Source organism: Vigna unguiculata, chromosome 7 (assembly GCF_037176805.1).
Source record: "Vigna unguiculata cultivar grain cowpea cultivar isolate G323 ecotype 2 chromosome 7, ASM3717680v1, whole genome shotgun sequence".
NCBI classification, from domain to species: domain Eukaryota; kingdom Viridiplantae; phylum Streptophyta; class Magnoliopsida; order Fabales; family Fabaceae; genus Vigna; species Vigna unguiculata.
This window is the reverse complement of record NC_140798.1, coordinates 45880492-45904611: the sequence shown is the minus strand read 5'-3', so window position 1 is coordinate 45904611 and position 24120 is coordinate 45880492. Positions and strand designations below refer to the sequence as shown.

Sequence of the window (24120 nt, the reverse complement as noted above, 5' to 3'; positions counted from 1 at the left end):
TGTTGCTGTAAAAAGAAACATACACATGTAATGAGGACTCTTCTAAGACGAAACTACACAATGATATGACAGAAATTTGATTTTATTATCTTTTAATTAGTTTATTTTCAAATCAATTGCTCTCATGAACACCCCGTGTGTATGCATGCAACCAGGGGAAACACCATTTTAATAAAATTTGATGTTTACAATGATCCTTCCACTAAGTGAAATAATATTAGAGCTATTTATAGGGATGCGAAAAATTCGTTATTATTATTATTATTTTTTTTACTACAACTGTTTTAAATAATTCTATTCTTAGTCTAAAGGTATAAATTATTTCAAAGAATTGTTCTAAAATCAAATTAGTTTTTAAGAACAAGTTATAAATCAAACTAGTTTTCTAACTGATTATAAAAACTGAACAACTTTTAAAACCAAACCTATAAAATATTTTTTTGTATAAAATTGACTCCTGATAATCCAATTGTGTACCTGTTAACTATCGGAAGAATTATCAAACAATTTTTCCCAAAACTTCCATTTTCTAAGTTTAAACATTACTTGCAGTGGTGGAGGAAGAATTCTTGAGCTTTTAAAATGGAAACATTGAAAGCTACGTCCAAAAGTTTATTAAAGCACTAAAAGTTCGAAACCAAATTAGTACTTTTAAATTAATGGAATCAATAAATTTACATTAACACAAATAATTAAGCATATTAACAGAAAGAGCCAGATTGCTTTTATATGGAAGATGAGAATAAAGGTTTGCATCTTGAATGAAATTCATAATATCAGAAATTAACATAATTAAAACGTTATATTTAGGTTAACATGATGCGCATATTTAGTTTATACATTATTTGAAGGAAATTAAGAAAATAAAATTCATCTGCATTAAATATTTAGTTAACCATTTATCTATTATCATAGATGGGGAGTATGCATGGTAACCCGTAGATTCACTTAGGTGGAGTATCAATCTCCCTTCGAACTTTTTAGGTACTTCTCATGAAGTAATGAGTAAAAATCATTTTTGCATGTATCTTTCTGCCAAATTCAAGGCGTTTTAAATAGTCTATCAAAATTAAAACTATTTTCATGACCGACATCAAGATTGGAAGAATGCTTAATAGATGACTTCAATCTAAAAAAGGCTATGTATAAAAGAACTGTTAGAGTTAACTTAAACTATTTAATTCAACTTGAATACTCTTTACTGTCAATCAGAAACATAGCCCCGACACATGTCACATGCATACTGTGCAAAAACTAGACTTAATCTGACTTAGATGTAATTATTTTTATGAAAGGGAAATGATTTCTTAATACTAATTTTACACTCAAAATTAATAGGAAAACAACAGCAACGTTGGCACTAATTCACCGAGAGTAAGCAAATAAAATATCCAAACTACAAAACCAACCAACCAAAAAGTAAACAGAGGAACTAACGAATGATCCCTTAAGAAAATGTACATGGCTAAGTGGCCAGTAAATGTTAAACCCCCAACCCAAAAAAAAAATTCTATGCGTTACAAGTATCTATTTTAAACATGTATGAACCGCTGACCTGAATGTGCCACTTTGCTACTTCTAATCAATATTGAGGAACCCTATTTTCCACCTTTGCTATAGCTGTCCTTTAAAGTGACAGTCCTATTAAAAACAAGTTTTTCTGGGGTTGAGTCCTGGTCAACTACGAAGTAGCCTGGAAGAGCAGATATAACGATTAGATATTAAGTAAACAAAGATGAACGAAGAAACAAGTAACAGTCAACGTAAAGTACCTAATCGTTCAAATTGGAAATTGTCCCCAACTTTCGCATTCCGCAGGGAGGACACTCCGTAAGCACCCGGAATTATCACTTTGGAATTAGGATTTAAATCGCCAAGCCAATTGTCAAGTTCAGCGGGATTCTATTCCAGTGATTCAAACAAAAACAGAGAGGGAAATATTATTAGCAAACAAGAATACATACATACATATACATACACACACACACACACACACACACACATATATATATATAATACCACGTAGACGTAAAGGATAACAAACCTCTGATAGGAATAGCCTCTCAAACAACCTGATTTCCACCTTTAGTGGATCAACTCCAGGAGAAGGTTGAGAAACCCAATGGAGAACCCCCTAGAAACAAAAAGATTGCACAGATCACCAATCAGATCTTGCCAATTATTTATAATCAACGGAATTAGCAAAGTTTGTAAACCTTAGGCTTGGTCTTCTTTGAAGGGTCATACTCGGCTCGAATTTCAAGAATAGTCTCATTGTCGTCAGCTAGAATCACTTCAGTGCACTTTATAGGAAATGCATATCTACACCCAACAATGAAAATTTTGAACATTGGACTTAAAATTCTCATCACAATGACAATTTATACCCTCAACTAACCTGAGTATCGCAGATTTCCCAGGAGCTAGACCATAATAATCTTTCGAATCTTTCATCCGGAAGTCCGAACGTTCAATATATACAACATTGGAAAATGGAATCTAAGAACATCGGCATGAAAAAAAAAAAATCAGAAACTTAACCATAAACCTAACAACACCATATGAACTGGTAATATTATGATAAAGCTTAACAAAAAAGTTAACATATTGAATCATCCTAAAACCAGAGCATTGCTCACAGATATCCGTTTTCACAGGCTAAGTTTTTACCTTGTAGAAAGCAGAAGCATCATCAGCTTTTGCATCTGGCCATTTCTTTGCATCAACCTCAATAGCTGAGTTGGCTTCAAGATTAGTAATAACAACCTTACAAGATTAAATCAATTAGTCTTGAGCTAATTAGATCAGAAGAGTATACTGGCGTAGAAAGAACACAATTATACCTTGAGGGGATGAAGGACAACCATTGCACGAGGAGCTGTTCTGTTTAATTCTTCCCTAACATGGTATTCAAGGCGTTCAACGGAAATCAAAGTGCCATCACTACAGCAATAAAAAGAAAATAATTGTAACGATCCACTTCCACCCTCATATACCAGTTTTTCTAAATGAAAAAACAGTGTGCAGGTTCTTGTTCTTGAAAGCTATAGTCAATTAATTAAAGCTTCAAATGTGCATTTCCTAAAGCACACATTAAAAATCCGAATAAATAATAGAACAACCCATGCAAAGAACAAAATAGTGAATCAACTTTTTGGATAAGGCATCGTCGAGACAACTAGTTCTTCGAAGACTTATGTTTCTGTTTGCTAAGGTAAGGAGATCAGTATTTTTTTTGTCGTATAAATAAAGTGGCTGCTAGCTGAAATTTTAATTTTGGATTCAGCCTGACACATGCTGACCTGACCCAAAAAACCTGCAGTCAGATACACACAGTAAAGCCTATAATATAGCTAGGTTTTACAATATAAGTGACACAAGATTAGAGTTTGAGTGAATGAGCTACTTTCTTTAATCTTCAAATATTTCATTGTTGCTGTACCATTATAATTAGACAAATCAGATAGAGTCTGATCATAAACCATAGCCTAGCCTCACATGGGACGGTTCAATGAAGATTTAGTGCTCACCTCACAACTTGCTTTTTAAACCCGGAAGCTTCACTAGAGCAGTGAAGTCATCCCATAACCAAATTGTGTATCGGTAGTTAATAGTTAATCCGATCTTCTATTAAAAGGGAATGTAACTTATCTAACATGCCGGTTATATAGCCTACCAAAGGGATCCAATAAAACTATCAATACTCTTAGACAAAAATCATGGAAATATTTTGAAGTTTATAGTTTGCTCAAACAATTTTTCCTCAACCGATATATTTTAAAGTTAAAATCGGTTGAGAAAAATATAAGCTTTAAGGATTATATGTTAGTTAAAATCTGAGAATAACAGAATAACTAACTGGGGATTATAAATCATTCAACATTCACCAAATTCACTCAAATCCCGAAGCACTTTTCCTCTCAACATTTCCAAAAAATAATTCATGTTGCAGTTGTCATGGAATTTCAATTAGAGTTGTCATGGAATTTCAATTATGTATAATTGTTTACTGTTTTTAATAATTACTTGACATTTATGCAATTTTTATTTGTACTCTATTTAAGATTTATGCAATTATAATTTCTTCCTTGATCTTTCAAAATTGAAGAAAAGAAAATGTGTGGTCTCTTAACATTCAATCCCTGATATCTTGTTTCATTTGTTTTTACTTTTATTTTTGTAAGAAAGTTATTTAACTAATATTTGCAACAGTACGAATGTGTATATACTATACTCTCTACTCGACGTCGACAGGAATGTGACATAAATTTTATATCCAATGGGGGATGGAGACGAGGAGATGTGTAAATTTTTACTTTGGGGACTGGAAAGGATATAGTCAAACCAATACCCGCCAAATCCATATTAAAATGCCATTAGTGGTAACAATATACTAAAGATTTGTAGTTGTTTTCATTAACAACACCAGATGGATCAAGTCATTTGTTATGCCTTTTCTCTCTCACACAGAAAGAGATGAAGATGACAAATAGACATTTTTGGGATGATAAACTGTAACATGACGTCCAAAATTAATACACACTCATTAATTAACAAATCTAATGAATGTATTCCTTTATATATAACTACACAGCCTCACAAAAATGTTTTGTTACCATTGTCAATTCATCAGTTGCATCGAAAAATAAGAGATGGAAAGAGACATAAATACCAATTAATATGATCAATATAATAAAGCATTACCCAAGCAACTTCCGACATCAAGATATATAGGAAATGGTAAAAGCTAAAATGAAATTCAGGACAATATTCAGTATAAAACATGAGCTGAAGTGAAGTGTTTCAAGTACTCATACACAGCAATAACTTAGAAATACCATTCGTATGCAACCAACTGTAGTTGGAAATTGATAACATACCTTCTAGTTATTCCAATTCCTCGCACAAAAGCATTGATTGCAGTGGGCGTCATGCCTCTACGCCGCAGACCAGCTAGTGTCATCAAACGAGGATCATCCCACCCATCAACCCACTTCTCTGTAACTAGACGATTCAGCTTCACCAAAGAACAATATGTAATTAGAGGATAGCAAATTATAAACATAATAACTAAATTCGACAAATTATTGCAACGTGCAAAATTATTGCTTCACCTTACGCTTTGACATAACTGTGTTAGAGACATTCAACCTTGAATATTCCCATACATAAGGCTGGTAAATGCCTAACGCGTGCAACAACCAATAATATGATGCTCTACGTGTCTCAAATTCAAGTGTACACAACTGCATGAGATATTTGTTAATTAGAAATATATATATATATATATATATATATATATATATATATATGTATATATATATATATAGATAGATAGATAGATAGATAGATAGATAGATAATAACAACAGAATTATCATTAACAGCACAACGAAATCTGAATATCATTTGTCAGAAGCCTAAAGCACTGACCATTAGTTACAAAAGTTCCTAGCACAGTTATAGCCACAAAGCTCCAACTGATATAGTGAATAGAACATGCTGTACAGCACATTATTATTTGTAGTACAGATAATTTAAATTTTCCAAATAAGAATATCAATGAAAGATTAACCTACAACTTTTTTACAGAGAACCACACATTTTAAAACATAATAACCCAACTCAATGATCCTCCACAATCTAACTGTCCATAAATATTACAAAAATTTAGAGCATAAAACGGATTTGAAGAAGCTATGAATCTAGCTGCCTAAGTATTATTATATTATGATATTCAAATATCATATTTATGAAAAAGGAATGCTATTCATAAGGAACTACAGATATAGAGAGATTAAATTAGGAGAATATAAGCATCTAGGATGTAGCCTTGAAGGTTGAAATGGGTAGCAAAAAAGAAGCTGGGTTACTAGCAAGAGAACTGTAAAATCAGCAAGAAAATTTGAGTGGAAGACAATTTACCGAATGTGTGATATTCTCTAGAGAATCAACAATGCAGTGAGCATAGTCATAACTTGGATAAATACACCATTTGTCTCCGGCATGAGGATGTGGAGTAAACTAAAAGGCCAAAAATATTCACATCACAAGAAATCAGATCATTATCTCCCTATAAATTTGAGTAATTAAAATCATCTAGCCAAGTACTTACCTTAATTCTGTAAGCAATAAGGTCATACATATTGTAATTATCACTCTGCATGTCTTGTTTCATTCTAAGCGTGGCTTTTCCTTCTTCTACAAGGCCACTTTTCATATCCTCGAAGAGCTTCAGTGACTCTGAAATTGGTCTGTCTCTCCAAGGACTGTTCATTTTCTTCTCCCTATATTCCTTTATCTCATCAGGTGTCTACAACCAGATCATCGTTAAATAATGTCAATTTTTGTTGTCGTGCTTAATACAAAATTCAACATGAGGCAATTATCACATCCACCATAGTTATTCCGCATTAACATTTTCTCCTGAACTAGCAAGTATCATTTGCAACAATTAAAATATTTTTTTAAAAAATATAAAATAAAAGTAAAAGTGTAAATAAGTGATGAGTAATACTAAGAAATTAATTTGTTTAATCTTCGGATTTTTTCTCTCACTAAATCTAACCAATTTAGAAAAAGAAAATTTTGATATTAAAAATTGAAAGTAATTAAAGCTAAGAATTACATGAAAGAAGAAATTCCAACGTTAAAAGAAAAAACATAAACAATCAATAATTTTAAAAGTTCTAAAAATATAAAATAAGTGCTAAATAGTGTTTAAGCACACATAACAATCAAAAAGAGATTTCCTCATGCTTAGGCACGAGAACACAAATTTATAACATAAGGGTTGATGATATAATTCCATGCAATTGAGATTTTCAGAGTAAACTGCCAAAAGAATCAGAATTAGTGCTTCAAATAAATCAAGTTAGTTACATGCTAGATGTTTTAAATCCAAGGGAAGAATCAATGAAACACTTAACAAAAACGTTAAATATTTGAAGCAATAAGCTGCTCAGATGTTTGAATAACAACCTGATGGTCAACATACGCATGACCCCTTTTTATGAGCTCCACGGCTAATTCATACAATTCTTGAAAGTAATCACTTGTGTAAGTAATCTGCAAATATTACAAAGTTGTTAAACATCTATATAACCAAGATCGCATGAGCCAATACACGTCACTAAACAAACCAACATACCTTGAATGGTTTCCAACCCATCCACTGGACAATTTCTTCAATGTGATCAATATACTCCTTCTTTTCTGCTTCAGGATTTGTATCATCATATCTGGAAGTGCAAAAACCCATAAACCCATAATACAAAGATATAAGTAAGGCCTATAGAGCTTTTAACAGGAATGCAGTAAACATGAAAAACTTTTAGGCACAAATCTTTGACATTGTCACACACTCAGATTGTTTCCAGCTATAGAAAGTATGTGAGCAAGGAAAGGAAGAGAAATAGTGAAAAAAGAGGCATATAATTAAAGACATCAAAAACAAAAAAGAACTTATAAGTGATGAGATTTGCTAAGAAAATTGTATATAGTCAATTATATTGTTGTAATACATAATTCACATAAGAAATTATGTTTCAAATATAATTGATGATGTATAAACATAGTCTATATAATTTTCCCATAGATCTAAAATACACCCATAGATAATCCCTAAATGATATATGTCCCAAGAGCAATGTCCATCTCTTTCAGATGAAAGAAGAGTCACTCAGCTGAACAGACAATAAATAAAGGAAAATTTGAAAACAGTACACACCTCAGATAACAACCTCCATTCCTGTCTTTTGCCAATCCAAAATCAATAAACATAGCCTGAACAAAAATTAAGTTTTATTATAAACATATTTATATATCACAGGGAAAAAGAAACAATTGGCGCAATGATTACAATGTGAAAAATATTACATACTTTTGCATGGCCAATATGCAAATATCCATTTGGTTCAGGTGGAAAGCGGGTCAAAACTTTTCCACCCGTTGCTTTCAAGTGTTTGTCAAGAAGCGCCTTTGTATTACAACATCTCAAAATACTACCATCACTAAAAGGCACCTCAGTATGCACCTGAAATCAACTTATCATCAACACATGTTGCAGATGCAAGTTAAGGGAAAAAGTTAAAATTCAAACTTAGGGTACCAAGGGAACTTCATAGTGTGTTCCTAGCAAGAAAAATATACCCACGAGAAAGATTTGATGAGAAACTCTCATAAGCAGAGCATTGGAAATGACTCCATTCAAACTAAAATAGTCGATCATTTGGTTCACAGCATGAACAAAACAGTAACAAAATGCAATTTAATATTACATAAGAAAATAAATACCTTGAAATTTTCTTCTGGGTTAGGAAATATTAAATAGGGATTAAGATCTTCTTCAGGTGACTTTTCAGGAGTGGCAACAGGTGCTTTATCCTATGTAAGCATGTAAGTTGAATTGTGAACAAACAAGTATTGCCATAAAGAAAAGTAAAACCAAAATAGACAACTGGAAACACGGGCACCTCTACTTTAGCAGGCTTCTCCTTCTTCTTTTTAGATGGCTTTTCATCATCTGCTGCTGTTCGTTCACCCAGTAGTTCATATAGTTTTGCATCAACAAGTTGCTGCAATATAAAGAACAGAAAAGCAATTAAGAAGTTAAAAAAAACCTGAAATAAGTAAACCAACTACCCATTGATTAAGGTTTGTTACATAGCTGTCACCTTGGCAACTTTTGCGTCACCCCATGGCAGCCTCTTGCGCACATACCCAAGCAACTCACCCACTAGAAAAGATAAAGTATAAGTGTTCTCAGCTCTAAATAAAACGGCAGTTCAATATAAGAGGGAAACTAGTTGCATAAGAATGAATCAACCAATCATCCACATAATGAATCTATAAGAATTAAAAGTTGAATTCCAATTTAAAATTTGTAACGTGATTTTACAGTATATATACTGGAAAGTCAAATCATATCAATTCATTTAAATTTATAATTTTAAAGTAATGAAATCTGTGAGAATTGAATTACTAAATCCATCATGGGCAAAGACTGAACACCTACCATTTGTTCGATAGCGGAGCTCCAAAATTGTAGCCTTGTTCTCCTCAACAACTTCACTGACAGCTTGTTTGATATCTTCTGTTGAAACCTCAATGCCTGCTCAAGTATGCAAAATATTTAAGAGATACACTTGTCATGAGTTAATTTCTAGAATTTTGCATACTACTTCTCCAAAATTTTGTTTTAAAGTTGTCCATAAGCTAAATTTAACTAATGAGGAAGCCAGTTTCCTTGTTTTCTTCTTATTTTCTCTCTTAAAAGTCTTTTTAAGAAACTCGTCCAAATAGAATCTAGGGCCAACTTTATACGAGACTATACAGCTAAAGTTCTTTCTACCGTACCAACACCACAAGCTTCTTCAAATGTCTTCAAATCAAGATTCTCCAAGCCCGTGGTAGCAAGAAATGATAAGGCTGCATCTAACTGTGCAGTTGTTTTGACCTGCAAGCATAATCTTAGTGAGAGGAAATATCTCAGATGTAAAATTTCATCTAAACCCATGACGAGCAGAAAACTTAATTACAAAGTTGCCAACCAATTAAAAGAAGAAATAATAAGGTGGAATACGATAACAACACGAAATACACAGTTAGATTCACTCTTATTGACAATCGATGAACATAAGATGGCAACCAAAAATCTACTATTTACACCTTTGAAGAAACAATGTATTGTAGTAATGTTGGACGATGCGGCAAGGCATTTGCAGGGTACTTCGTCGCAACCTGCCACATAAATCAACGGAAACAACCATGTCAACAGCCCTCCAAAGAAAATCACAATAAAATGTACAATCTCTCTTTATTATAAATTCACATATTTCAGAGAGCATAGCAGCATAAAGAACATAAAACCTTCTATAATTACGAGTGTAACACAAATTCAAGAACATGCAATAACATATATTACCGTATAAAGAAGATTTCCAACCGTTCGACTGCATCCATCAGTAACACCAGCCTAAAAAACACAGAACAAATGCAACTAATATAACGAATGAGGGAAACGAAAGCCTCCCGAAATTAGAAAGACTGATTGCAAAAGGAATTGTTGAATTGAGAATCATTATGATAAGGATAGTTATGTATACCTCGTTTATGACGGAAGTGAGATTGGCCGTGACTTTGTTGTTGGCGACGGTGTTTCGAGCTGTGCGCTCGTCTAAACCGATCTTCAGAAAGAGATCGAGACACTTCTCCTTGTCGGAACTGTCATCCTTCGCCGGCATCTTGTCACCGAAAAAGCCAAAATCTTATTCCTGTGAAAGTGTAAGAAACCTTAGGGTTTTGGTGGTGACGACAAAGTGGTGAAGATATAACAGAGTGTGTAAGAAATTATCTAATCCAGAATACAAGCTCTATTGTTAACTTCAAGACTGCGGATGTAAAGATTCTTGGTTTAAGATACTGTGGGCTTTACGATCATTTTCCACATCCAGGTAGAGAGTGATTTAAGTTGACGTTTACCGCTTCAACTTGGGCTTCAAGTCTAGTTTCTGACCGTATTAGCTTGGGCTTCACGCACTCGACCCGAAATAAAAATTAATTTAATATTTTAAATGCCCATTTTGACCAAATATACTATTTATTATTACATGTTGGAAAATATTTTATTATTACATGTTACCAAATATATCTCTTCGTGAAACTTTTAATTTAAGACTAAATAAAAGCCTAAATAAGACTATCTATCAGAGAAGCGAAAAAAGAAAAACCAAATACAAGTCTTGGCTGCACCCGAATACAAAATAATTTATTATAAAGAAACTCGGTAAATAAAGTATATTAATATATATGGTTATATTGGACAAAATTAGTTATAAAATTATATAAAAGATGAAAAATTAATTAGAAGTTAAAAACCTAACATGTACTTAAGATTAGTAAAATTATCAATTAAAACAAACTACATAAATAAGAGAGATTCATATTTATCCATGGAGAATCCTGATCCTATGTAGTTATGTAATCCTTTCCATAAAACTAACTCAATAAAGAGTATGAAGAGAAACTTATTTAAAAGTCAAACAGAAATATGTTCCACTTTTTTACCACAATATAAGGTAGTCTTATATTTATGAAAAGATCAGCAACTATCTTATAAATTTAGAGAGAAAAAAATAGGGTTTTAAAAAGATGATAATTTTTGAAAAATGAATTAAATAATTCACATTTTCTATTTGTAGGGATTTTAATTCAAATGATAAAACATCCATATTATATCTCATTTAATCACTTTTACTTTAATAATTTGGTCTTTATTAAATTACTAGAAAAAAAGAATATAATAAAATAAGTTTATCATTATCAATTTCTTGATATGTAATATCGAATTAATAAAAAAAATATTATAAATAATCCATAGGTAAAACTTTTGTTTACCGAGTATTAGTAAAAATGCCATATTAACTCTTTGGTAACTAAGGTTGTATTTTTTTAGGTGGATGTACTATTTACAAGGAATGGAAAGAGATGATTATGAAGTAAGTAGTGTGCTTTTTCTTTAAGTGATACAAGGTGATGGAAGAAGATAATTAGAGGGATAAACTAAAAATTCAATCTCACCATCTACGGTGATATTAGATGGTATCACAACTTGATTTACCAAAATACCCTTCATTATTTGATTTTTGTTACATATGATTTAACGGTTAAAATCAATACACATGGTGGTTTTAGTTCATTACCTTAATTCTATGTTAACGGTAATAATAATTTACTATGGTTATAATAAAAAATCATTACTTCTAAAATTACTATTAAAAAGAAAAAAACAATTCCATGTAAACTAATTATTTTCCACTTTATATATTATATTTATTTTTATATAAAATATATTGTATTATTCATTTTTTATAATTTTTTTTATATTTTTAATCATTCAATAAAATTTATAAAATAATTTTAAATTATTTATATATAATTTTATATTACCTATAACAATAAGGACAGTTTGGTAATCTAATTTTTTTTTATTAAAAGGTATTTTTTTAATATATCACATTAGTCAATTCAGTCACAAATTTTTACATATTTCACTTTCTAATACATTCTAAAATTATTTCTGAATCACTTAAAAGAAACAACACCAACTTCACCTTCACATTCTGATCCTTTCAATTTCTTCCTCTAATCATTCCTTTCAAAATAACACAATCTAAAAGAAATCCAAGTTAAGATGGCACGTTGATCAATATATTTACATGAGGAAGACTTTTCATATAGCTCCCGCGTGATCATGTAACTTACCAAATTAACTTCTTTCCGGGTTACAAAACAGTAACACATGTGACTTTGGATTAAATTGAGCATTGGGCATGCAATCGAATAATTGTGAATTTCACACATTTTTGCGTTTAGCAAGAGAAAGCTACGGCTGCAGTACTTTTGTTGACCAGTGAGCTACAAACAGCGATCTACGCGTTGAATTCAGAATTGAGAATTGAGTCTATGTTATGTCACTCACATTTTCTTACCCATATTCACAATTCAGAGTGTGTGATTGTTGAGAATGAAGCATAGAAAGTGATGACATGGAGATGCCAAATGAATCCAATCGAATAGCCACCAAGAACGATGATCTGATCGGGATGACCATTACCCACGTGCCAACACAGCAAGAATGATCCAACGCTGTCAAAGTACTACTCTGACACACATATGGGGATGCCCCCAAATCTCACCACCCACCCTACAGATTCCCTTTCCACTTTCATTTTCTCTTCCCAATTATTTTTATTCACATATCTCCTATCACCCTCTTTCACTTCAATAATTAACACATAATAACAATCTCACATTGCTTAACTTCATCTACTCTTCTGTTCTCCCCAGTTATAAACCCATCAACATCTCATATATTTATCACCATATGCTACTACTACTACTACTACTGATGCACAAAATGAATAATTAATGTACAATTTGTCCATATCCCTCCTTGGCCAAAACATCTCAACAATGGTTAAGTACCGAAGAAGATGACATGATTTGCATAAGTAGATTGAGAATGTCCATTTCTATGCTGCCAAATTTCAGTTGACCTCCTCCACAAAGGTTAAAAGCTGAAAAAGTAACCTAAAATTCCGGGGTTTTGTGTGCTTGGAATGTTCACACGATAATCCTCGATGTCCTTTTTCTTATGCTTGTTCACACCCATAATATTTGAAAAAGGTTCATCTTCTTCTTCTTCTTCAGGAGAAGAAGAAGAATTCTGTTATCACCGTAATAATTTTCATGATGTTTACATTGCTTGAACAAGTACTAAAGGCGTGGTACCAGTATTCCTGTGATAGTGCCTAGTCATTGCAACAATAATTTCCTATGAACCAGGATCATTTTTTTCCTATGCATGTTGTCCTAAAATGGACCCTACATCGCGTGCCACATAATGCTAACTCAGCACCTAATGTTTCCACCCCTCAGGACAACATTAATGCTTCTAACCCATGCATTCTTCTAACAACTAGGGCTGTTTTTAAATACCCCTTCAGTGAGTTTGAAATTGTTCTCACGATGGTGTGTGAAGTGCATTAGAAACTGGAAAAATTGTATTGTAAAACATAAGGATCTACGAATAATTAAAACCAAGTTTGCAGAAACACTGGAAATAATGATGATTGCCAAATCCAAAAGCGAGTTTAGTGTTCATCCGATCCGCCATTAGCATAAGAAACTTGTGCAAAGATGATTAAGATTAACATTAAATTAATATTGGCGTGATCATTGATACGTACTTGTGAAGACAATAAAAGTCAATAGATTTTTTCATCACTTTATTGTTTATTAGGAGAACAGGCTAAACAAAAAGAAAACGCTTCTTGTGCTGTAGAAATGCTTTAAGGAAGAATTATTGTTTCGTTAAAGATAAAAATCATTCATACTGGAAAAATAATGCTAGAAAATGAGAACAAAATAATAATTCAGATGATGATATTTTAAGAACATTGGTAGAGAACAGATTAATGAAAATGCAACTATGTTTTTTTAAATTATAAATACGTAATAACTTAACAAACCTTTTATCACAAAACTGATTACAAAAATGAAAACCTTATTCTTGTTGACGTCAAGTCTGGTTTGGAGCTTCTTTAGCGATAACTGTTTAAAAATACGCATAGTAAGTTATATAATTACCGTGAACCTAAGAAAAAGGTGTTAGTCGTTAAAAAAATATGAGAATTTGTTTAAAAAAAATGAGACAACCACGCACACAAATTTTTAGTTGCAAGTGGACCATTTCTATTCCTTTTTTCTTATTGTCAACGAAAATATTGCCAAGAAATTCTACAAATAATTGTTTAATAAAAAAGTTAACGGTTAATATTATAATTTACTAGCCACTGCTTGCAGTCATTTCGAGAGTCAGGTAGAAGTAAAACAAAATGTGCTATTTATTCCATCATTTTATAAAATACTTTTTTAGCGTTCTTTAACATTCTTTTTGGAAACTAATAAATTCAATGAATTTTATGAATCTTAATAAAAAAAACTATTGTTGTTTTTATTTATGCATCATAATGAATAACAGCAGAAGAATAATTCACAGAAAAAACTTTTAAAAATTTGACAATAAAAGCATTATTTTCTCCTTTCTATCTTCCCTTATTGTACTATTGATTAGATCTCATATTTGTCTTCCTCCTGTTAATAGCATCTCTGAAATTAAAATATCACATTTTTAATATATTGCGGTTTGTACTGATAAGCTACATCATTTTTTTTGTTCTTAACTTTTCAAGTGATTGTTTTATTCTTTTCTAAGCAAAGATTCCACTTTGCAAGTAATGATCTTGGTGACAAAGTTATTCTCAACAGTTAAACACTACCATAAGCATTAATCATGGTAGAACATATTATCTTAGCACCTCAAAATACTCTTCTCTTCCATTATTCACATAATAAATCTCGTGGTGCATGTCAAATCCTCTCTCTCTCTCATGACACGATGCTGATTTCTAAAGCTTCTTTGGAAACCCCCATAAAGAGTTATCCTTTTATAGCCTTTCGGTGATTAGTTTCACTTCTTTCCCTCTCTTTGCTCTGCTTTCCCTTTACCCTTCCCTAAACATATATCTTAAAGAAAAGGATCTCAGCACCACAATGCTAAATTTAATCTCTCTCACCCTGCATAATTGTTCCTTCAGTTTCGGAGGACGCACCTAGCTCACACACACACACACACCCTACACCATACAACAACGCACGACCAAAAGCTAAAGCTGCAATTTCTGACTTCTCAACCCCAAAATCCCCACACTTGTATCTATTTCTCTCTCCCAGTGTCTCTTTCCCTCGCTTTGACTCCAAACCCATCACCGTTTCAACCAATCCCCTCACCCCACTGCATAAATTTCGAAACTTTTTCGCGGCTTCCCCAACATTTCGAGACAACATCATTTCCTCTCTCTGTTCCCCAGAAACAGAGCTCCCCTGTTCCGAACCAATCCCCATGGCAATAGAAGTCTGCTCCGAGATATCCACCACGGGAATCAGCCCTCGAATCTCCTTCTCCCACGATCTGAAGAACACGGAAGATGCATCCGTTCGTGTCGAAGATCGCCACCGTGGATCAGACCTCTGCCTCTTGGACTCAAGCTCTGACTTCGTCTTCTGCATCACCAATGGCTTAGCTCAACATCTCTCTTCCGCCGATGAACTCTTCGCTAATGGCAAGATTGTCCCGGCAGAGATCAAAAGCGTACCCAACAAACCCTCGCATCCTCCTCGATCTCAACCTGCCACCACGGAAAAGACTCAAAGGAAGAGGCTCAAGGAGTTCTTGTCTGCCTCCTCTGACGAAGCAGAGAACGAAGAAGAAAAACCATCATCCAAGTATTTCTGGCAATTCAAGCGCAGTAGCAGTTTGAATTTCGATACCACCCGTGGGAATGGTTTGATTCGGTCGCTTCAGTTCCTGTCACGAAGCCACTCGACCGGTTCGGCCCTGAATCCGAAGCAAACAGAGGTTCCAAGGGAGACACACAAGCAGAGGCTGCAGAAACAATCCTCTGTTTCAAGCAGAAGGTCATCGTCTTCCTCTTCCGGTTCAAGTACATATTATTTTTATAGTTCCTCTCAAAAAGCTTCGTTAAAGAAAAACGGTGGATATTCGGGTAATGGTGTTAGAATAAGTCCTGTCTTGAATCTACCACAAGCATATATTCCGAAAGCCACTGCCAGATTTTTTGGATTCGGTTCCCTGTTCTGTAATGGAAAGATTAAAAGAAAGAAGAAATAGGGCATTCACAGGTTTTATCTTTTTGTTCATTTTAAACGAGTAAATAGTATATGTATCGAGAGTAAAGAAATGTTCTCACACTCTTACTCAATTAAGAATTATCATTAAGTTCACTAAATTGTAGAATTACTACTTAAAGTGCTACATTGATTATAAATCTTTATTGGTTAATGTATGTACAGAAAAATAAACTGATTGTTGAGTTTGGCATCCATGATGAAATCCGTGAGAGGGTTGATGTAGTATTATCTATCATGTGAGCCTAACTGTATATTAATGGAAGAAAATTATTAAGAAGTGCAGTTTAGAAAATGATTTGTAAGTTTGGAGAGGGTGAAAGGTACAGTTGAGAGATGAAAATGGAGAAAAATAATTGATGCATATCAGTATGTTTAGGGCGAAGGAGACAAATAAACAAGGAATCCCTCTTTGGTGACCTCTCTCCCATGCTCTTTCTCCCTTGTATACTTTTTAAAATTTTCTGGTCATAACTACATGTGACTGGCCTTTCTTCACTTCAACACTGATTGAAGACTTGTTGTAAGGGCTCCATTTTTCTTTTTGTATGCTCAAAAATATTCCCAACCAACTGTTCTATGGGACCCTCTAATTTTGTTCTTTTTGTTTTATTGTGCCAGCATCACAAAGCAGTTCAGTCAAAAAGAAGAGGTTAGAAAAAAGAAATGGTTGATTAAAATAACCCTTCTCTTTTCTTATTTATCTACACAAGTCTTGTCCACTTAACCACTCTGATAACATCACCCGTTCTTGAATTCGCGGCCTTAATTTAACCAATTAATGTGACTTCACAGAATATCGTAAAGTTCTATGTTTTTGTTTCCGAGATGGCCCATTCTTTGAATACACAAGCCATCAATGAATTACTTTATACAAGTCTACACTATTTAAATGTCTTATGTCCTTTTTCTTTGCTTCCGAGTGGGCTCCATGATTTAACTTCTTATTCACAATTTTATTTCATTTCTAAAACCTCCACACACAGTAACAGAATACGAGTCAGGAGCACAAGACATAGATAAGAACCAAATAATAACATCAATGCAGACATAGAAAAAATGCCATGGGTTATAAAGGACCAGAAAAACTACAAAACTCGGTTGTTTTCATCATTTGCAAGAAGAGAGGTTATAGAGGGACAGGTTTCACCAGAAAGAAACAACACCAATGAAACCTGAGTTCAATCACATAAGATATTGATACTAATTTCAACATAAAATTTTAAGATAATAAATTTATAGATCTTTATTCTTATATAATGTTCTACTTTCTCATTTTTAACCGATGTGAGACTTAAATCCACACTTGTATTTCTAGGACCCTCCCATTGACCCAAATTGTTCTCTGTTTTAAAATTTGAAGCCCGAGTCCTCTTACAACTATTCAACGTTATTTTAAGTTGGTGTCTTTCCATTGACCATGTGGGTTATTACACGTCTTTCTAAAATTGGGCCTTCTTATATTTGAAAGTTCAAATTGTTGTGTATTAAAAATGGTTTCTGTTCTGGTTGAGGATATTATGTTTGGTTGTTCCATCAATAAAATCGCGGTCCCCTCTCAGAAATTTACAAAAAATGTAAAGAAGTTTGAAAAAAATTATATTTGTTTTTACAATTCTTTGAAAACCTTGTTACGAGTTCTGAATATTTTATATGAATAGGAGATCTAACATTTACTAAGATGACAACAATTTGATTCAGTTGAGTGTGGATGTGTCTCAAAAATTGGATTCAAATCCTACCGTTGTATGAACCTGGTTTTGTTTACTTAAAAAATCACTTATATAATTTAATTAATTTATTTCTTAAAAAAAGTTTTAACAATGAATAAAAAGAAACTTACTCTAGAACAAATTCTAGTTAACAAGACATATTTGTTCTTTTCTCCACCGGGAAGGTGGGTTTTGATATGCAGATGGATTTTCAGAAATCTAGTGAGAAAGCAGAGAAAAAAAATATTCTAGACAAATGATGATTTTTTTAAATAAATTTTAAGTAATTATTTTTTTATCTATTTGTAAGCTTTATAACTAAACAATAAAATATTTATGCTTTATATCAATTACATAACTTCTATTATTAAACTATTAACCAGGTCCTTACAAAACTGGTTTTGAAAAAAACAATTTAAATAATTTATAAGATCTACCTCATCATTTATAAGCCTCTAAAATATCTTCTTTTAAAGATATGGATTTAAGTTTAAAATATAATTTAAGTATTTAGATATCTATAAAAGTTCAAACTGTTTTTTTTTATAGAAAATGTGGATTATATTTAATTATAATTCAATCATTAAGATTTTTGAAATATTTGATTCAGCTCTACCTTTGGTGAATTTAGAAAGTCATTAATATTTTATTAAATTATATATACAAATGTATTGCAAATCAAATTTCGTGAGTTTGAGATGAAATAACAGATAAACATATGTTATAATAAAATATTCTAAAATACATGGAGAAAGAGACAGAAAGAAAAATAAAAATAACAGCAGTAAAACTTACATGAAATACTAAATTGTGAATTTAATAGTTTATGTAAATTTGTCGTGTATATTTTAGGGGCAGTGTCCAAATTTGCCATGTGCGTAAATTTGTGATGTACATTTTAGTTTACACATTATTTTCGATGGCAAAGGTCGTTAATTAATAGTATATGCATGCATAAATGGTTCGAAGACAACGAGGAAGAGCTATAAATGCAGGAGTAAAGCACACCAAAATTAAGCCACGCCAATTCTATATATGTGCATGCGTTGCAATGGTGGCTTGGGTTTAAACCACAAAGGAGCAGAAACCAAAAACGAAGGAAGCCATTGAGTCTGCAGAATAAACCCATTAAGAATTTCTTGAAAAGACAAAGAGATAAGAAAAGGAAAAGGTTGTTCCGATCTCAGACATGGGTAAAGGTGACATTGAATCGGGTTTCTCCCATGGAAGCGACGGCCTCTACCCATACATGATAGAATCACCAGAGCTCCGATGGGGATTCATTCGAAAAGTCTACATCATTATTTCCGTTCAGCTGCTTTTCACAGCGGCCTTTTCCTCCATCTTCATCTTCTTCACACCCGCAAGAAATTTCGCTCGCTATAATAACTATGCTCCTTTTCTTTTCTTTGGAGCCGCCATCTTCTCCATCATATGTACGTACTTGTCCTCTCTCCTCGTATAAATCACTTTTAGTTTTCCATCAGAAACCATACATGTACGTTTTAAAACATGTTTTTTGTATGTGCATGCAGTTTTGTTTGTTTTGAGCAAATATTACAACAAACACCCCGTCAACCTCATTCTTCTCGGTCTCTATACCCTCGGCATGTCTGTCGCAGTTGGATACGCTTGTGCTTTTGTCGACGGTATCCTTTCTGAACTCCTTCCTCCTATCATGTATCATCATAAAGACACAAAAACTTTGAAATAGCTGAACCTGTCTTAACGTTGTTCTACGTTTGTGAAACAGCAATGATCGTTATGGAGGCTGCATTACTAACAGGTGTGGTAACTGGGAGCCTGACGCTGTACACGTTTTGGGCTGTTAAAAGAGGCAGTGATTTCAGTTTCCTCGGCCCGTTCCTCTTTGCTTCCCTTATGGTCATGTTATTGTTCTCAATCATTCAGGTAAACATTTTTCATCACCAACAACTACTGTTATTTGTTTTGTTTTTGTGTTTCCTCTTACACACAGTGATCTTGTTTTGTTGGTTACAGGTGTTTTTCCCCTTAGGACCAACTGGGCGTATGTTCATTGCTGGGATTGGAGCACTGATAATGTGTGGTTTCATCGTATACGACACTGATGATCTCATCAAAAGATATACCTACGACGATTACATCTGGGCTGCTATTGCCATCTATGGCGACATCCTCAACCTCTTCATATATCTGCTTACAATTTTGAACGAGCTTTAAGGTTTTAGCTAGTATCTCAACTAGGGTTACTATACTACTCCACGTCCTTACCCCCAATTACGAGATGTGAAACATACGTTAAAAAACATTATTTATTTTATCAGCGCTGAACTTTTGTAATCAAACAAGCCTCGATTACTCAAGTTGAGAAAATACTACCTAATGAAAATTTGAATTTATATATATTTATATATGCTTGAAATACTTTTAAAAGATTTGGGAATGGTATTTTGAAAGTGAGTTTTTTTTTTTTTTGGTTCATTATTCAAGTTGCGTGGTTAATTGCCGAGAACACCACATTATGGAAATCTTTAATTTTAACTATTGAAATCACTTCTACATGTGAGTGCGGTTTTTTTTTAATATTTTTTAATAACTAAATTTTAACAATTTTTGTATATTTTGAAATAATATTTTGTAAGTGAATTTTTATTTTTATATTTTAAAACTACTTAAAAAATATGACTTCAAATTATAAAAGATTTTAGTTATAAAAATTCTGACTGTCTTCTTTTATATCTCTTTTAAGATTTTTTTTTAGAAATTAATCTTTACAGAAATAGTTTTAATCGGTCCGAAGTCTTTAAAATATAATCAAGAAGAAAACAAATTTGTCTGAGGGATAAAGAAAAAATCTTTTGGGTTATTCAACCATAATCGATTTTTACTGATGGGAAACTTACAAAAATCCCATAAAACTCTGTGATATTGAACCACGTATATACTGAGAACTTCTCAAATTTATTCTTAATAATATTTTTAAATTATGATAAAAAATTGTCAAGAGTGTTGATGTAAAAAAAAAAAGGATTAAAACATAATGGACAAAAAGAAAGTGAGTCGTAAAAAACTGACAAATAGTATAAAGAGGCTTGTAAATAGACTACAGAAGAACTGCTAAAAGGAAAAAAAAAAAAAAAACTAATATGTAAGAAAATAAATAATAGATAGAAAAAAAGAGAAACGACTCATATTTGTGTAACCAAAATATGAATATTTAAAATATTAAATTCACAATAAACAAATTTCTTTCAATTAAATCTTTCAAATATATGTTTTCCTAATCTTAAATTCCCATTTGTATGTTTACAGACTAGTTTTATTTTTCAAAACTTTATTTGATTTTAATTGGGCATCCAATTAATATATCTTATAAAATATTAAAGATATAATTTTAAAAAATCTTACACCGATTTTTTTTAAGTATGTAATTTGATTACATAAACATAGAATCCAAAGATGACTTATATTTTCGAAGTTTACGCCTGTTGCGGTAAACTCTTCTTAAGCAATTAATAATTGATAAATTAATTATTTATAATTTCACCATAATTTAAATATGGAAATATTATGCAAACAATATAACTTTTTTCTTTAATTAACTATCTATACTTATTTTTCAAATGTATTAAAATATACGTCAGTATTGAATCCTTCAGCTCCAGTAAAATATATTTGTAATTCAAATTTTGTATTACAGAGAGTAAATTTTGTCTGTAAAATAAATGTTAAAGTTTTGACTTTAGCATGTCACATATAAAATTCTGTCATCAATCTTTTACTAATATATTTTCTTAATCCATTGGTAATTTAGTGTTTTTAAAAAATTGTTTGTACTTTTATTTTTTAAAATTCGTCGACAAATTCATCAATCATTGCATTTTTTAAAATTGTTAGTAATTTTGTTAGTAAAATAGGTACGAGTTTTTTCCCTAAATCTAATGCAATATTGGTTATAAATAAAATAAAGATGGGTGAGAAAAACAAGAGAACGAGAAAAAAAAATGAAAGAAAATGAGGAAAAAAAGGAACCAAAGGTATTGGATGAACAATGATGATAGTGAGGTTGACACCAGTAGCAGTAACAGCAACGAAAGAAACCAGAAAAAATCCAATCACAATTTTTACTAATTTTATTAACGAATTTATTGATAATTTCCAAAAAATATTTATCCATAAATTTATACTTTTATTAGTTACCTATATATTATTACTGATATGTTTTTTATCATTAATAATTACTGAAGAAATTTTGTTATTTATTGACTGACATTTTATCAATAAATTTTGAAAAGAAAAATAAATATAAAAACAAAAGTAGGTGAAAGACGGAGATGAATAGTTAAATAATATCATACATCAAAATGGATCAATTAATTAAAATTCAACCTTTTTTATATTCTTCTAAGTAACTAAATAACCTATAATTATTTTATAATAATACTATATAGTTTATAGTGAATCGGTAGTTGTGAATAAATCTTAAAATACAACAAAACACTTTCTATAAAACTTATTTGATTAATAAATAAGTGGTTTATCATATTGTGTTGAATATTATTCTTTTCATAATTTTTTATTGATACGTTGAGGACTAATATTACACTAAACTAACATGAACTTATGATAGTGCTACATGATCAATTTATTCATTTAAATTAATTTTACAAATAAAAAATTAAACATTGTTTTTTATTTTTTATAAATTAATTCCTTGCCTAGTCAATTCACCTCTTTATATTTATAGTTTTTAATTGACATTTGAGTAAAACAAAATTATTAAACTCGTAATATTATATATTAATATCAGAAATATATATATATATATATATATATATATATATATATATATATATATATATATATATATATATATATATATATATATATATATATTCCATTCTATTAGACATATATGTAAATTAAGTAAAATTTTATGGAAAATGAAGTTTATTTATATATAAATATAGTCAACCAAGGTCTTCAAGTTTCATCTTTGATAATTTAATTCTATTGAATTATAATAAAATATAGTAAAATTCTTTTAACACAAACATGGTCAAATCTCCTTTCTTTCTTTGTAAACATAGTCAGAATATGGATATATTTCACAGAGTATTCTGTCCTATTATGCTTGGGTCCTGGTCAAACACTTTTATTCAAAATAATAAAATGCATTTATTAACCAACTATTCTTTGGTTGACTCTTCTAAGTATATGAGATATTTAAATAAGTTATCCTGTGAAGAACTGTAAAATGCATTATATTAATACTTATATATTATTATAACAAAGTAGGAGTCTCTAAAAAAATATATCAATTTGAACGGGTTGAAATTTCAAAAACATAAAATATAATTATATTAATGTTCAGCTTATTTTTTTCATGTACAGGTTGATTAAGTGCAAGGCTCTGCATATGGTGTTATCTGTATTTGGAAATGATTATGGATGATTCAGTTATAAAATAAAATATATGGACGATGAATGATTTACATACACGGTAAGGAAACATTATGATTTTATAGTACCATTTGTTTTATTATATTGTGATTATGTACTTGTTGATGATATATAGATTGGATTAATATTATAAATTTCAGCTTACTAATTGTTTAGAGAGGATGAGTTCAAAAAATTACAGAGAACTTAAAATACATGTCTCAAGCTTTCACTTTTTGATGCAGAATTTCAAATTTGATTTTGAAAATACTTTATTGAACAATGTACAAATTTTTAACTTTTGAACAATATACAAATTTTTAATCTTTAAAGACAGTGGTGTTTTGATATTACTTTTTTTTATTATTAATTGACACTATCCATTATTACAGTTTACTTTTTTTTCTAAAATTATAAAAGTTAACTTTTATTAATATTATTTTATTTTTGTATAAATTGTTAAATGATCGTCTGTCCAATAACATTTTTTTTTAAATTACATACATTTAAATACTATACGGGATCTCTGATTTTTTGTCCGTTGAACATGTGATTTTAACACATAGATTACTTAATCATATAATTGCAAGTTTTTTAAATTGTATTTTTTATTTTTTCTTCTACTTGAGTTATTTAAAATGGTGGAAGTATTTTTGTAACTTATATGTCATTTGAGTGGACTATTACAAATATAGATACTGGTTCTCACTACA

At 31.3% G+C, this 24120-nt stretch overlaps 3 protein-coding genes across 3 annotated transcripts; 2 read left to right on the top strand and 1 right to left on the bottom strand.

Moving 5' to 3' along the window:
* Nucleotides 1-1331: 1331 nt before the first annotated feature.
* OVA9 (glutamine-tRNA ligase, putative / glutaminyl-tRNA synthetase, putative / GlnRS) lies at nucleotides 1332-10475 on the bottom strand. The gene is made up of 24 exons (XM_028080809.2): nucleotides 10368-10475; nucleotides 10106-10273; nucleotides 9925-9975; nucleotides 9669-9740; nucleotides 9357-9456; nucleotides 9016-9111; nucleotides 8675-8736; nucleotides 8474-8575; nucleotides 8295-8384; nucleotides 7882-8034; nucleotides 7729-7784; nucleotides 7150-7240; nucleotides 6981-7067; nucleotides 6115-6312; nucleotides 5925-6023; nucleotides 5115-5246; nucleotides 4881-5017; nucleotides 2844-2943; nucleotides 2671-2766; nucleotides 2399-2499; nucleotides 2217-2322; nucleotides 2045-2134; nucleotides 1773-1902; nucleotides 1332-1693 (listed from the first exon to the last, which is right to left on the bottom strand). The coding sequence occupies exons 2-24, from the start codon at nucleotides 10241-10243 to the stop codon at nucleotides 1599-1601; spliced, it is 2382 nt and encodes a 793-aa protein (XP_027936610.1). The 5' UTR covers nucleotides 10244-10273; nucleotides 10368-10475; the 3' UTR covers nucleotides 1332-1598.
* Nucleotides 10476-14930: 4455 nt separating this feature from the next.
* Nucleotides 14931-16425, top strand: LOC114190702 (membrane-associated kinase regulator). The gene has a single exon (XM_028079682.2). The coding sequence runs from the start codon at nucleotides 15466-15468 to the stop codon at nucleotides 16252-16254; it is 789 nt and encodes a 262-aa protein (XP_027935483.1). The 5' UTR covers nucleotides 14931-15465; the 3' UTR covers nucleotides 16255-16425.
* Nucleotides 16426-18997: 2572 nt separating this feature from the next.
* Nucleotides 18998-20341, top strand: LOC114189494 (protein LIFEGUARD 4-like). Its single transcript, XM_028078069.2, has 4 exons — nucleotides 18998-19419; nucleotides 19519-19632; nucleotides 19737-19894; nucleotides 19985-20341. The coding sequence occupies exons 1-4, from the start codon at nucleotides 19173-19175 to the stop codon at nucleotides 20183-20185; spliced, it is 720 nt and encodes a 239-aa protein (XP_027933870.1). The 5' UTR covers nucleotides 18998-19172; the 3' UTR covers nucleotides 20186-20341.
* Nucleotides 20342-24120: the final 3779 nt, after the last annotated feature.